This window comes from Notamacropus eugenii, chromosome 5, assembly GCF_028372415.1.
Source record: "Notamacropus eugenii isolate mMacEug1 chromosome 5, mMacEug1.pri_v2, whole genome shotgun sequence".
Classification (NCBI taxonomy): Eukaryota; Metazoa; Chordata; class Mammalia; order Diprotodontia; family Macropodidae; genus Notamacropus; species Notamacropus eugenii.
This window is the reverse complement of record NC_092876.1, coordinates 341,446,652-341,462,640: the sequence shown is the minus strand read 5'-3', so window position 1 is coordinate 341,462,640 and position 15,989 is coordinate 341,446,652. Positions and strand designations below refer to the sequence as shown.

The 15,989-nt window shown below is 42.2% G+C and overlaps 1 protein-coding gene across 2 annotated transcripts in view; it reads right to left on the bottom strand.

The window, feature by feature from the left end:
• SEMA5B (semaphorin 5B) overlaps window positions 1–15,989 on the bottom strand; it is a 180,667-nt gene that overhangs the window by 14,471 nt on the left and 150,207 nt on the right. For both annotated transcript variants that reach the window (XM_072613787.1, XM_072613789.1), the window contains exons 10-13: window positions 14,335–14,620; window positions 4,572–4,707; window positions 3,140–3,347; window positions 1,797–2,004 (exon numbers count right to left, since the gene is read on the bottom strand). In XM_072613787.1, coding sequence (XP_072469888.1) covers window positions 1,797–2,004; window positions 3,140–3,347; window positions 4,572–4,707; window positions 14,335–14,620 — 838 coding nt within the window. The remainder of the gene's footprint in view (window positions 1–1,796; window positions 2,005–3,139; window positions 3,348–4,571; window positions 4,708–14,334; window positions 14,621–15,989) is intronic.

The window sequence follows — 15,989 nt, the reverse complement described above, 5'->3', positions numbered from 1 at the left end:
AATATTCTTGACATACAGAGGCATAAGACTGGCGACATTTAGTAGGAGGCATTTGGTATCTTCCATCTCTTGGTTCGAATTCATATTTTCCAACATATTCCTTTGCCACCCTACCTAGCGCACAGCTTTAAATCAACATCACAGAGTAGCAAGGTAGAGTTTGAAGAGCTTGAAAAGGTCTTCACAGAATTTGCTTATTTCTTCATTCTCTTCAATGGATGCTTATGAATGAGAAGCAATTCTGTTTTGTAGTCGTGCATTTGCTTACATTTATTGGGAGCACTTACAAAGCATGATAACTGAGTGCTCCATGATACGGTGTCTCTTATTGCCTCGATGTACAAGAGGAGCCCATGTCTGCCAACACTTTTGCTCACCTCTTTGAGAAATGAGATAGCTGCTGATTCACTCAGCTCTGTGAGGTAGGTACTGCTTTTGAGCTCCATTCTACAGATGAGGAAACTGAGGACTACCTGCAAGTCATCTTTCCATTTTGCTGAAATTTATTTATGCCCTCAGATTTCATTTATATTTTATTTACAAATACACATACACACACATATACATACATTTCATTCATTATGTCACATATTGACAAAATAATGTCAATAGGTTCATTTCTTCCCACAGAGAATCAAATCGGACACATGAAAAGTGTCAACAGTCAAACTAATATTTGGAGAAGGCCCCCAAGCATGTGTGATTATTCCCCCCCCCACTTTATATTTGGAAGCAGAAGGGTACTGCCCAGAATTAAGGGCAATTCTATATATTTTGCATTAAATATTCATCACCTGGTGATCAAATTTCTGATGATGATTCTCTCCATCTTTGGACTACTTAACTCATCCCTGCTCCCTCCTCTAGGTGAAAAATGGGTTTACAGCTACTCTCAGATCTCTACAAAGAATCCAATAAAGCAAAGCCTGTCTGTGAGGGTCACCCATTCTCTAGAAGTGGAGGGAAATAACAGTAATAATGATAGCATATATATATATATATATATATATATATATATATATATATACACATACACATACATATATATAGTGCCTACTATGTGCTAGGGATAGTGCTAAACGTTTTACTTCATCTAATCCTCATAACAACCCTATCAGGTGAGTGCTGTTATAATGTTCATTGTTACAGTTGGGGAAACTGAGGCAAACAATGATCAAGTGACTTTCCCAGGGTCACACAATTAGGAAGCATCTGAGGCTGGATTTGAATTCAGGTTTTTCTGACTCCAGACCTAAGATTTTATCCATTGTGCCACCTAGCTGCCCAGATAATATTTATATATCACTTTAAGGTTTTTTCTGAGGGAGGAGGCAATCAGGGTTAGGTAACTTGCCCAGCTGGTGTCTGAGGCTGGATTTGAACTCAGGTTCACAAAATGCTTTACAGACATCTTATTTGATCCTCTCAGCAACCTTGTGAGGTAAATACTGCTACACATTTTACAAATGAGGAAACTGAGATAAGAGGTTAAGTGACTTGCTAGTAAGTGTCTAAGACAGGATTTGAACTCTGGTCTTCCTGTCTCCAAATCTAGCATTCTATAAATTACATCACCTAGCTACCTCCTGTTTGGATTTCAAAGGACACTTCCTCCTCCCTTTTACTGAGATGAAGGGAATGAATAAAAGTAAACAGGATGAATTCAAGATGCCCCCCAAACTTTAATGATAACAGCTCATAGCAACTGAGAAAAACTGGAAAATAATGTCTGTCCAGATCAGTGGAGACAGGAGCCCCTGCCCCGCAGCTCCTTTGCTCTTGATGGCCCTGCTTACCCCTGGGTGTGGTAGGCTGAGCACCTCTCCAGTGGGATCCTCAACACCCCGTCATTCAGTCCCACAAAGAGCACCCGGGCACTGTGAAGGATGCGCAGGCTCCGCAGAGGCTCTCGACGCCCAGGAGGCAGCACCTGCAGCTCCTCCAGGTAGCAGCCACGGAGGCTGCGGCTGGCTGTGGACAGCGCCTTGAGGACTGTGCCTGACTCTGGGAGGGAGGCAGAGACGACTGTCAGGCTTCTCTAACTACTACCTAGAGCTTCTTGAACTAGGGTAAGGACATTGCCTAACAACTCCCTCTGCTCTGAGACCAACTGGTGTGGCCACCCAAGCGTGCAGATGGAGGAAAGGCTGCCCTAAGGACTGGGGTCAAATGAAGCAGATCCCACACACACCTGCATGCACACTGCATCTGTCTGTCTCTGTGATATAGACGTGGACCCCTTGGCTTTCCCCTAGGCATTTTGCCTTCTCAGGTGGAGACTAGGACTCAGAACTCTACCAATCAGATTTTTAACAAGTCTATTAGGAACTTGTCCTCATTGATTCCCAGATGCAAACATCACTGTTTGTAAGGGCACCAGAATCCAAAGCTGCATGCAAGTCCAAGACCCATTCTTTGCAAACTCCCACGGTCCTGGTCCCCTAATCCAAGACCTCCCAAAGCATTGCATTCTAAGTTGACTACAGTCTCTCGAAATCAGTCACTGTTCCTCATGAGTGTATACTTACTCTCAGCCACATAATACATTTGTTCATTCTCCTTACTCTCTCTCTCCTCCCTCTCATTCCTTCTTCTCCCTCTTCCTCCCTTTCTCTCTCCTTCCATCTCTTCTCTTTCCCTCTCTCTCCCTTACCTCCTCCTTCTTTCTCTCCTTCGCTGTCTCTCTCTTCCTCCCTCCTCCCCTTCTTTTATTTTCTCCCTCTCTCCCCCTCTTTCTCTCCTTCCTTCCCTCCTTTTTATACACTCCTGTCCTTCCTTTTTCTCTTCCTTTCTTTCTCCATTCCCTCCCTCCATCCCTACTCTCATTCTTCTCTCTCCTCTCTTTCTCCCCATCTCTCTCCCCTCTCTCCTTCCCTCTTTTCCGCTCTTCTTTTTATCCCTCCCTCCCTGTGTCTCTCTTCACTTGCTTCTGTTTCTTTCACTCAATCGTTGCTCCCCACACATGATGAATGCCCCTATCTGGATCTCACTACCATTCCGACATGACTCTGGGTCACCATCATCCAAGGAACATTAACACCCTTTAGATAGTTTAAGGGTGTGGTCCACTGTCACAGCTGCACAAATGTCGTCTGCTTTCCCTGGAGAAACTCAGCCTTAACAGAGAGGAGGGTCTCACCGGTGCCAATGTAAAGCACATGGTAGAGGGTGTCCTTGCCCTGCACAAGATCCACCACCAAGTGAGAGAAGCGCACACTGTCCTGTGTGATACAGGGGTCCGGGGTCACAGGCTGAACCACCTCACTCATCAGAAACAGGCGCTGGGCATCCTGCAGACTCCTCTCTGTCAGGTTCTCGTTGGGACCAACATCTCGCAAAGTCCCACACTGAGAAGCAGAAGTGGAGAGTCACACACTCATAAGTCCCACTCAGGTCCCTCACAGTTATCCACACCCAGTCCCAACCCTTCCTGCCTACCGTTCCATGAATCTCTAATGTGCTCCTTTTTGAAACCCAAACCAGGGGTGGGGAAACCTGTGGCCTCAAGGCCATATGTGGCCCTCTAGGTCATCAAGCGCAGTCCTTTGAATCCAAACTTCACGGAACAAATCCTTTTATTAAGGGGAGATTAGTTCTGTGAAGTTTGAATTCAGTCGAAGTCCTGTATTTGAGGACTTAGAGGGCCACATTTGGCCTCAAGGCTATAGGTTCCCCAACCTTGACTAGCCAATCAAGATTGGTCAGGAGGATCCTGGATAAATTATACATAGCCTCAGTCCTGGCCAGTTTCACTATAAATCCCCTTCAGCTTAATGAGGTCCACCTATTGTCCCCCAGGCCCTTCCTGGCAATGATAGATATCCCACTGATAGATAAAGAAAAATGAGCTGGGGAAAATGGGGAAAGAGTGCCTAAAAATTAGGTTAGGGGTTGGAATTTTATATAAGAGGGAGGAGGTAGTAGGAAGATGGGGGAAATATCTGGGGGCCTGAAAAAATTCATCTGTCTTAGGATAACAGAGAGCAGGCTGCCAAAGATTCTGTTGTCAGACCCATTCCTTTGCTTTCTACAGACATTGAAAGAGCCAAGCCAAGCCCCCAAGCCCCTCTATCCCTACCTCTGAGCAGGGGCTGGAAATTTGGATGGCAGTCAGAAAATCTTAATCCTAATCTTGACTCTGCTACTAACAAGTTGTGAAACCTTGGACAAATCATTTCACCCCTCCGGACCTCAGTTTCCCCATCTGTAAAATGAGGGGATTGGATTAGCTAGGCTCTAAGATGCCTATAGAACCAACATTTCATAGGTCTGTAATTCTTAAAGTCCCCCAGCCAAACCCATTAAGCTATGGCTTACTTTCTTCCCTACCAACTTCACTCCTTTCTTCACCCAGATGGGGGAGATGACACTCCCATCAAAAATGGGCATTGAGGTTCCTTAGTAATCCAGTTCTGACCACCTTAGGATACCCACTTTTGCTGCAGCAAATTAAAAATGGTCCCTTCCCCATGATTCCCAAATAGCCACAGAGAAAGAGTTAAGAGATTGCATTTGAGGTGGGGATGATTGGAGATAAGGGGTAGGAGTAGACAGCAGAAAGGCAACCATACCTGAAAATTGGGGATGGGGTTGGCAATGGGGAGCCAGGCAGCCCTTGGATTCTCCTGGTAGCGGAAGGGGCCATTGAAGGCCTGGGAGATGGCACTGAGGTTGAAGGCGCAGACAGCAGAAGCAGCGATGCTATTTCTGGAAGGGAGAGGAGGTGGGTGGAATTCACTGCAGCCATGTCTCCCTCTCCCCTTCCCTTCCACGTTGGGATTAAAAAGTCATCTGTGAGTATTTAGTAAACATTTGGTTGTCCCAAGTCTTCTCTTGCCTACCCTACTATTTCAGCATGGCAAAGTGGGGGTGAGTGGTGGGACTGGGTCTTCAAAGGTCATGCCAGTTCTGGCCAGCTGAATCTGGTCCATGTGTCTGTCATGTGAGACTGAGAATGGGGGCTGTCTTTTGTCTTTCTTTGTATCCTCAGCACTTAGCCCAGTGTCAGGTGCGTAGTTGGTGCTAAATAAATGCTTATTGATCAACAGACACATAAATACATAGATATATTTTTATATATGTATGTATATGTACATATGCACACATACATGCTTGTTTATGTGCACTTCTCTTCCAATAAAATATAAACTCCTTGAGAACAAGGTTATGTTTCACTTTTTTCTCTATATCACTAGGGCCTAGCATAATGCCTGGCACATAGTAGGCACTTAATAAATGTTGATTAGCTGGCTAAAAAGCTAGCAACACACACAGTCTTAACTTGGAAGTTCCTAATCTAATGGTAAAACAGGATATATAGGATATATTATAGATTTAGAGTTGGAAGGAACCTCAGAAACCACCTAATCCAATCTCCTCATTCTACAGATGAGGAAACTGAGGTTTATCACAGAAGGCTGGCCACCAGTGCATGTGTTTTAGCCACAGTGGATCATGAAGGCTGTCTGCATAGAATGTAGGGGTGGCACTTCACTAGTGACATGAATGCCCATGCCAGTGAAAATCATGACCCTTTTCAATAATGAAGTATGTGGTCAGCAAATACCCAACTGGCTCTGAGGAACAGACACAGTCTTATCTGGGAAGTTCCTAATCTAATGGGGAAAACAGGATATGCTGAATACTTCACAGATTTAGAACTGGAAGGGACCTCAGAGAACACCTAAGTCAATCTCCCCATTCTACAAATGAGGGAACTGAGGCCATGGATCAAAAAGTATTTAGTGATGCCCTGTCTACCCTCAGGGAGCTTACGCTAAAGATGTACAATTACATGAAACAAGATGACAATATAATTAAATGATAATTTTATGATACACACTGCTTTGGGAGATGTCAACAAGCATTTACGAGCGTACTCTCTTAACTCCTGAAATTACACTGTATAGGTTTTCTCCCCCATTACTTAGGCAAAACACATACACACACACACACACACACACACACACACACACACACACACACACACACACACACACACAGCCCTGAATGGCAGCTTCTTGAAGTCAGGGAAAATTTGATGTTTTATCTTTGTAGCCTCATCACCTAGTCTGGAGCCTTGCGTGGAGCATGCATTTAATAAACGTTGATTGACATAAATTAAATGCCTCAGCTTCTACTGTGTACCCAATACCAGGGTACCCCAGCTGCTGAGGAGTCATATTCATGGCTTTGTCTTTTCATATGATTGAGTGTGAAGGGATGTGTGTGTGTGTGTGTGTGTGTGTTCACTGAACTACTCGGCCACCACATATAAATATATTTATATATTTTGCATTTGTATATTTTTAGGCTGTACAAAGGACTTTCTACATATTATCTCATCTGATCCTCACAACAACTCCTGGGAAGTAGATACTCTTATTATCCCCATTTTACAGATGAAGAAACTGAGGCTGAGAGAGGCTAGATAGACTTGCTCAAGTCCCATAGTTAATAAATATCTGGTGCAGGATTCAAACTCTGGTCTTCCCCATCCCAAGTCCACTGGTCTATTCTTCACTATGTCACTCAGCTGCCTCTGCAGAGAAGCAGCCACTCAAAGGCATCAGAGATCTTCCATTCCCCCCTCCATCCCCCATTTAGCAGATGAGGCCCAGAGGCCAAGTAAGGTGGGTCACAGTTATGTGACTTGTTCTTCACTCTCAAAGAGGATCATGACATCAGGAAGGTGACGCCATGACTTGCTGGTGAATTGGCCTACCGTCATCCAAGTCTCTTACTGGATTGATTGTTTTGTTTTCCTAATATTTACTTGCATCCTGGTATAAATCTACCTTGGTCCTAGTGAATGATGTGTTTGACATAGTATTAGAGATGAGGACTGAACCAGGGATTTCACTGGTATAGGGAGCTCCCAGGTGAGGACACTCCCTCCACCAATAAGAGCTGGCATGTTCTCTGAAACTCATGATCGTAGAGAGTTACCTGGAACAGAGGTGTCCAAAAGGCCTGGAGTTGCCTTGGAACCAGATTAAAATGTAACTGGAAAATATTTAGCAAAATAAATAAAAAATAGAATTCTGTTTTGTTGTTATTCAGTCATTTAAGTAAGTCTCTTCATGATCCCATTTGGGGTTTTCTTGCAAAGACACCGGACTGGTTTGCCATTTCCTTTTCCAGCTCATTTTACAGATTGGGAAACTGAGGCACACAGGATCACACAGCTAATAAGTGTCTGAGGCCACATTTGGACTCAGGAAGATAAGTCTTTCTGACTCCAGGCCTGGCACTCTATCCACTGTTTTACCTAGCAGCTCCCAAAATAGAACAGAATAGAGATAATGTTAACATATGGTTTTCTAAATCAATATGTAGCTCACAGGGATCCTTGAGTATGGTTTAGTGTCTCCTGTTTCTATTTCAGTTTGACACCACTGACCTAGAACACTAAAAGATTAAGTGACTTGCCCAGGGTCATACAGTCAGTGTGGGTCAAAGGCAGGACCTAAAAATACAGGTCTTTCTGACTGAGAAACCAGCTCTCTACCACACTGTTGTAGTTCATTTTCTAAGGTTTTATTTAAAGTTTTTACATCAAAATTCATTAGTGAATCTGGTTTAGGTCTTGAGACCATATTGGCCTCATAAAAGGTAAGATGTTCTCCTCAATTATTGAGAATAATTTGTGCAGCATAAGTTTTAATTATCTTTAAATGTCTGATAGAATTCAACTGGAAATCTGTCTGCCCCAGGGTATTTTCTCTCTTTTTCTTTTGGTGCTTCCTTTAAAGTCCGCTCAATTTAATTTTCTGATACTTGGTTGTTTAGAATCTCTAGGTCATGTTCTGTTAATTTAAGTATTTTATATTCTTGTGGGTAATCACCCAATTCTTTTGAATTTGCAGTTTTGCTGAATATAATTGCATATAGGATTTTCTGATAATCCATTGTATTTTCTTCTCTGTTACGAATTCACCTTTACTCATTTTTTATTTTGATGATTTGATCCCCTTCCTGCTGTTTTTTGGATCAGATTAGCAAAAGTTAATCACTGTGAGCATCTGGAGTCTAAACCACTACTAGCTGTTTCCCAGCCTTGGGCCACATATTTCCACGTATTTTCTTCCTAAGAACAGGGCAAGAGGGAGGCCCAGACCTGGAATAATGGCATAGGGTGGAGGAACAGAAATAGAATAAAGAACAGGTACAGTGAGATCAGTATCTGGGAATTTGGAAGCAGAAGGAGGAGAGGTGGCTAGATTATTGCTTGGATTAGATGGCTGGGTGGTGCAGTGGATAGAGCACCAGGCCTGGAGTCAGGAAGGCCTGAGTTGAAATCTAACCTCAGACACTTACTAGCTATGTGATCTTGGGTAAATAACTTAACCCTGTTTGCCTCAGTTTCCTCATTTGTAAAATGAACTGGAGAGCGAAATGGCAAACCACTTCAGTATCTTTGCCAAGAAAACCCCAAATGACGTCACACACAGTCAGATATGATTGAAAAACAACAGACAAACTGAGTCTTAGATCTATGGCTAAAAGAAAGCAGTAGAATCCTCCTTCTTTGCCATAGTAACTCTCCAGAATAATAATTGATATTCATACAAGACTTTAGTACTAACAAAGGTAGGAGGTGTAAGAAGAATTTTCCATAGATAAGGAAGCAGGTTTGGATAAACCAATGTTTGGCGTATTATCATATGATTAGTAAGTGTCTGAGGCAGCACTGGAACTCAGGTCTCTTTATTCCGTAGACAAGACTTTTTGGACATTGCCTGGTAATAAGAGAAGCTTAATAAATGCTTACTGATTGGTAAGGAAACAGAAGCTGTTATGGAGCCAGAGTGCACACAGCCTTCTACTCAAAACCATTCAGAGGTGTGACAGGTAAAAAAAAAAATCTCCTTTTAGCAAATACCACTACAGAGCATAAGTCAGGAACTGTATTACAGGTCACCTTGAACCCCTCACTACTCAGTTTTTCCCTCCTACGAGTCCACAGGCTAGCCCCACTTAGGGACTACCTCCCAACTGACTGTGGAGCTAAGAATGAAATGTATTTGAGGCAAAAATCTCCACCTGACCCTGTCATCTATACTTCTCCATATGTTTCTGTCTGGGCCCCGCCTCCAACCCTGTCTACCATCTGTTTCTGGCTTCTGCTTGAACCTAACTGACTTCTAGATACTGGTTTCCGACTTGTGGCTTTCCCGAGCTGTGCTCTGGGCAGCTAAGTGGCCCAGTGGAGAGAGCACTGGGCCTGGAGTCAGGAAGACATCTTCCTGAGTTCAAATCTGGCCCTAGACACTTCCTAGTTGTATCACTTAACCTGTTTGCCTCAGTTTCCTCATCTGTAAAATGAACTGGAGAAGGACATGGCAAACCATGCAAGTATCTTTGCCAAGGAAACCTCAAAGCAGGTCACAAAGAGTTGGACATGACTGAAAAACAACTAAACAACAAGCTGTGCTTCTTTTGAAAATCAGTCTCTGCCATGGCAAATCCTTTGTGCCTTCTCTTTTCCTCAGGTGTAAAATGAAGGGGTTGAGAGATTCCAGGTGATCAACAATGAAACACTCCATCTATCTCCTGATGGAGAGGAGATGGAATCAGACTACAGAATGAACCATATTTTTAAAAACATGACCATTGTGGGAATTTGTTTTGTTTTACTATGTATATTTGTTTAAAAAGGATTTTTTTACTTTTCCTTTTTTCCAATAGAGGGAGAGTAGGATTGGTGAGAGGAAGGCAAAAAAAATCAGACTTTTGGTAATTGAAAAAAATTTAATTTTTTAAAAATAAAGAGGCTAGACTAGGTGGCCCAGGCTGTCCCTTCCAGCCTTAGACTTATGAGACTATGATTCCCATCCTGGACTCAGCCTTTCCAGATCTGCTCATGGCTGCTCTGACTATGGCCTCACTCCCAGACTGATCTGCCATGCCGCCTACAGATGGTCTACTCTGACAAAAGAATCCTGTGTAAAGAAGCTCTTTCCATATCTCCAGAGCCAGCTTAGAACAAAAGGAATTTGTTGATCTGGTTCATACAAATCTTAAACAATGACAGATCTGATACAACTTGTGCTGTCTTTGGTCCATAATCATGTATCTGCCCTGGGGAGGCAGTGAGGTATAGTGGGACGATCACTGGATTTGAAGTCAGGAGTCAGAAGACTAGTTCAAGTCTTGGCTGTGGCCAGATTGAACCCAGACCTGGGTTCAAAGGGAAGAAACTGGGGAAAATAGAAACAGCACCAAACTTGGGAGTTCGTAGGACCTGAGTTTGAATCCTAGCCCAGCTGCACACTTGCTGTTGGAGGCTGACCTTCACTGGATGACTTCCCTAACTTCCCTGGACCTCAGTTTTCTCACCTATAAAAGGAAGGGTACAAACTAGATGGCCTCTGAGGTTTCTGCAATCTTGATATCTATGATACTATAATAATAATAATTAATATTGCATTTTAAGGTTTGCAAAATGCTTTATGAACATATGATTCCCCAACAACAATCCCTGTTAGGTAGATTTTATTATTTTCCTCATTTTACAGATGGGGAAACTGAGGCAGGCAAAGGTGAAGTGATTTGTCCCGGATCATACGGCTAATTAAGTGTCTGAGATAGGTCTCAAACTTAGACCTTCCAGTCTCCAGGCTCAGTGCTCTCTCCACTAAATCCCAACATGGATACTTATCTGTGAGGCCATGGGTAAATCACTTAATCTCCTTGAGACTCTAATTCATTCTCTGTAAAATGGGGATAATAATGTTTTTTTAAAAAAAATTATTATTCTTTTACGTTTTAAAAAAAATTTTTAATGGGATAATAATGTTTATAACAACCTGTTTTCTGGGGTTGTTGTGAGAAAAGTGCTTCATAAACTCCATAAATGGATCTTTTATTCTTTATAATAAAAGTATCTGATCAAGCTATGGTTGCTGAAGGAGGGGGTACCTTCATCCTCTCAGAATGGATTATCTAACCCTTCTGTTCTACCACTGAAACTTTTTGACTCCATTGGAGAACATGGTGCATATTTTTATATGGTTCCCCCACAGAGGGTCTTGGGCAGTTCTCTGAAGGATAACAATGCATGGAGAAAGTCAACATGCCCCTTAATTCCCAGTGCCTGCACCCCTAGCAGGTGCTGAACAGACTTTGGAGGTGAGACTATTCTCTCCTCCATAGCTGGGCTGAGCTTTCACCTGTTCCTGAGTGGCAGAACACTTCTCTTGTGTATTCTTGTATAATTTATCATGTAAACCTGCAGTGTCAAACTTAAATAGAAGGACTGGGGAGATACTACACCACAAAGATCCCTATGGACTGCCTATAAGACTTAGAAAACCACATATTAACATTATCTATGTTCTATTTTATTTTTATTTATTTTGGGATTTCCCAATCATATTTTAATCTGGTTCATGTTAGGCAACAGGAGGCACTGAGACAACATCAGGTTTCAAAATGTACTTTGGGGATGTTTGTGGGACCTCTTTCAAGGTCAAAACTATTTTCATAGATGCCCTTTCCAACTACCTATCTATTTAAGGCTGGGTTTTCTTCATACACTTCAACAGAAAAAAAAATATGGCAATAGAATAAATGCTAAAGCAGATAGGAGAATACAGCTGTCTTCTATGAAACCAGACAGTATAGAGATTTGCAAAAAAATATATAAAACAGTGCCACTCTTCTAACTGCTTTTGTTTTAGAAAATATTTTTTTCATAAAAATGGTATGTAAACATTTGAATATACAAATGGATTCACCATTGCTATTTTTGGATGAATTACTATTTTAAAATTTTATCATTTTTAATTTTCATATGGTAAATATTGATAGATACAAAGACTGATAGGTAAAGATTGGTACATACACATAAACAAAAGCTCTTTGGGGTCCTCAATAATTTTTAGGGATCATGAGACCAAAAAGTTGGAGAACCACTTGTCTAAATTAATCACTATAATTTCCCTGATTGTTTTTTACTACCTGCTTTGATAAATATGTTGGCTTGCTATTCATGATGAACTTTTGTGTAATAACCATCTGACAGAGGGGGAATTAAGCTTTTGCTGTTGCTCAGTTGTGTTGAAATTTTATAACCCCATTTGGAGTTTTCTTGGCAGAGATAGTGGAGTGGTTTGCCATTTCCTTCTCTAGCTCATCTTGCAGATGTGGAAACTGAGGCAAACAGGGTTAAGTGACTTGCCCAGGGTCACACAGATAGTAAGTGTCTGAGGTCACATTTGAACTCAGGTCTTCCTGACACCAGCTCTATCCACTGTGCCATCTAGTTGCCCCAGGGGAACTAAATTAGCCAAAACGAAATTAACTGCTACCCTCTTGGCCTGGTATACTCTTAGACTGAAAATATCTGGTGTGTCATAGTTAGATATGATTCTAGCCCCAATATTCTCTTGAAAATAGGACAGCAAAGGAGTAGTCATCCAGGGACCACTCCTGGTTCAAAGTTGTCTCAGCTCATCGGCAATCACAACTCTCTCCCTATATTCAGCACAGACATGACTGTTCAGGGAAACTGCCCGCATCCATCCCTCCCACCTGGGGAGAGGACTATATCATAAACACAGGGAGTATGTCTTTTCACCTTCTCTGGGGTAGGATCATTCTAGGTACTGAAGAGTAAATAGTAGTACATCCTGGAAGCCCAGTCAGCATGGAAATTTATAGAATCTAAGAGGGAAACATACATGAATGGAGGTGTACTCCAACCTTGTGAGGTCCCCTCTACAATACTATTGGCACATCAATGTATAAGTTTCTCCTTGAAAAGTTATGGTGATAAGCAGTTGGCCAATATACAAGGCACCCTCTTCCTTATTATCCAGCTAAAATTCTCCCTTATAATATGCCCAAATCTGTCTCCCTGAAACATCTACCCATCAACCCTAGTTCTACTCAGCGGAATAATAGAGAACACATCTACTTCTTTCCACAGGCATAGATAGAAGCAGAATAATGTAGTAAAAATAGCACTGAGCTTGGAGCCAGAGGACCTGAGTTCAAATCCCAGCTCAGATATGACTATGGGAGAAGGAAATGGCAAACCACTCCAGTACCTTTGACAAGAAAACCCCAAATGGGGTCACAAAGAGTGAGGCATGACTGAACAACAACTTCTTTATCTCAATATCTGTCTGTATCCTCTTCCACTCTCCCTTCTTTTCCTCTCTGATGGGATGAAGATGTCCCTTCTCCTTTGTAAGCCCCCTACCCCACTCTGGTACTCTTGATCCTGTCTGTTCCTCAGGGACCTCCTCTAGCAGTAACCACCCATCTCCTCCGCCTTCATCTCCATTTCCCCCCTTCACACTGACTGGCTCCTTCCAGTCTGCCTACAAACATGCTCAGGTCTCCCTCATGATAAAAATAGCCTCTCTCAATCCTGTTATTTCCTCCAGCTAGACGCATCTCTTTTTCTCCTGCCAAACTTCTCCAAAGAGAAGTCCATCGCCACTGTCTCCATTTCCTCACCACCCACTTCACTCTAACACCTTGCCATCTGTCTTCCATTCCCAAACACTGCTACTAAAACTGCTCTCTTGAAGGCTGCTGGTGACCACCTAAATACCAAATTCAAAGGCATTTTCTCAGCATTCATCTCCTTAACCCATGTGAAGCAAGGTGTGGTACAACATTCTGGGTTCAAGTCCTGCACCTGGTGTGTGACCTTGGGCAAGTCACATGGCTTCCACAGGCCTCAATTATCTTACTTCTTAAATGAGAATGAGATCCCTTTTAGTTCAAGAGCCATGAGTATTGCCAACCACTCCATTCTCCTTGAAATGTTCTCTCCCCTTGGTTTCCACCCTGGCTCTCTTCCTCTCTCTCTGACTCTCCCTTCTCCTGCCTAACATCTAGTCTTGACCCTTATTCCTTCTTTTATAATTTATTCCTCAGACATCTCATCTGTTCCCCTGACTTCAACCATTATCTTTATGTAGAGGAATTTCAAATTGACATTCCATCAAGGCTACCTGACTTGTGGATAAAGAGAAACTCAGAGGACTGGGTGAGATAGCTAGATGGGCACAGTGTATAAAGTGTATAAAGTCTTGGGCCTGGAATCAGGAAGACCTGAATTCAAATCCAGCCTCAGACAATTATATGACCTTGGGCAAGTCATTGATCCTCTGTCATAATAGGACCTCTCTCCCAGGAGTGTTAAGAGGACCAAATGAAATAATATTTGCAGTGCCTACCATGTTATGGTACATAGTAGGAGCTTAATAAATGTTACTTTACTCTGTCCTTCCTGCATTAAGGGAGATAAAATAAGATCAGAAGTTCTAAAGACCAGTGAGAGGTGGGGGATAACGGGGAATAACAGGCACTCACACGTTGGTGGTGAAGACGCCATAGACTAGGTCCTGCTCAGGAAGATGGAATGCGCTCTGAAGTTCATTGTAGTAGAATGGGATCTCCCCTGGGCGGGAGCAGTTCAGCCGGGCCTTCATGAAGGTTGTCCATGTGTCCTCCAGCAGGAAACGCCCCCCCACATCATTCTTACACACGCGGGCCACACGGGAATAGACAGTGCGCCCACAATCATGTTCCACAGCATTCTCTCGCAGGAAGAAGTAGGCAAAGAGCCCGATGTCATAAGCAGCTACAAAGTTTGGCTCTAGTGGAAGTTCAAGGGAGAAAAGGAGAGAAATTAAGCAGAATCAAGAGGAAGGGGGTAGAAATGAGGAGGATTGTGGGACTAGTTATCTTAGTATAGATCTGGAACTAGATGTTATATTGTAAATATAATATAGGCAGATATACTATACTACATTATATTATAAAATTATACTATAGTATATTTTAGCTCTAGAGCTAGATACTACACTATATCATATTACACTATGACATGTATCATTATATATATATTCTATATAATATGTTACAGCTCTAGAGCTAGATACCATATTGTATTATATGATATTACATTACATTTTATATATTATATTATAGTACATAACATTATATTATATTATAGTTCTAGAGCTAGAAAGGACCTCTGAGACCACTGCGTCATATTACAGATGAGGAAACTGATACCGAGGGAGGTTTGAACGATTTGGCCAAAATCACACGGGTAGCAACCATCAAGGTCAGAATTTGAACCCAGCTCCTCTGACTCTGGAGCCAGTGTTCTTTCCTTTGTGCCATACTACATTCTGATAGAAATCTTGCCACCATTCCAAGCAGCTTCCTTCCCCAAGATGGTAAGTTAGGAGCCATCAAAATTCTGAGGTTCATAATGCCAACTTGAATGAGCCACACAGAGGATAATGGATAATGGCAGGAGAGGAAAAAGATGGAAAAAGAGCCCCTTCCAAGCTCTCTTTCACAGCACCTAGGACAGGGTGTGGCTTACAGTAAATGCTTGCTTATATTGTAGCGGTGATCAACTGGGAAAGATTTAGCTAGTCTGATCAATATCATCATCTATGACAATTCCAAAGGAGCCATCATGAAAAGCGTTAGCCATCTCCAGAGAGAGAACTGATGAACCCTGAGAGCAGACTGAAACATATTGTTTTTCACTTTATTTTTCTTGCCTTTTTTTTCAACACAGTTAATATGGAAATATGTTCGGCACGACTTCACATGCATAATTGAAAACATGTTGCTTGCCTTCTCAATGGGTGAAGGAGGGGCTTGGGTGTGGGGGTGGGGAAAAAATTTTTTAAAAGTATATTTAAAAATTTAAATTGAAAGCAAAAGAAATTTAAAAATAATAAATGCTTGCTTGCTTGCCTCACACTGGTATTTTTCTGAAAAGATTCTTTCTAATACGTCTTTGAATATTGCTCTCCCCATTCTTTGCCCTCTCTCTGACCTGGCCAACATTCAAGATGCTGACCTTGAAATTAGGACACTTTGATCCTTGGTGCCACTCCAAATATACAGCAATCCCTTAACTGCCCATCTCTGAATATCAGTTGTGTTTTTTTTTGTCATGGGTTTAAAAAGAACAATCTATGAATGTGTGTTCCTCAAGC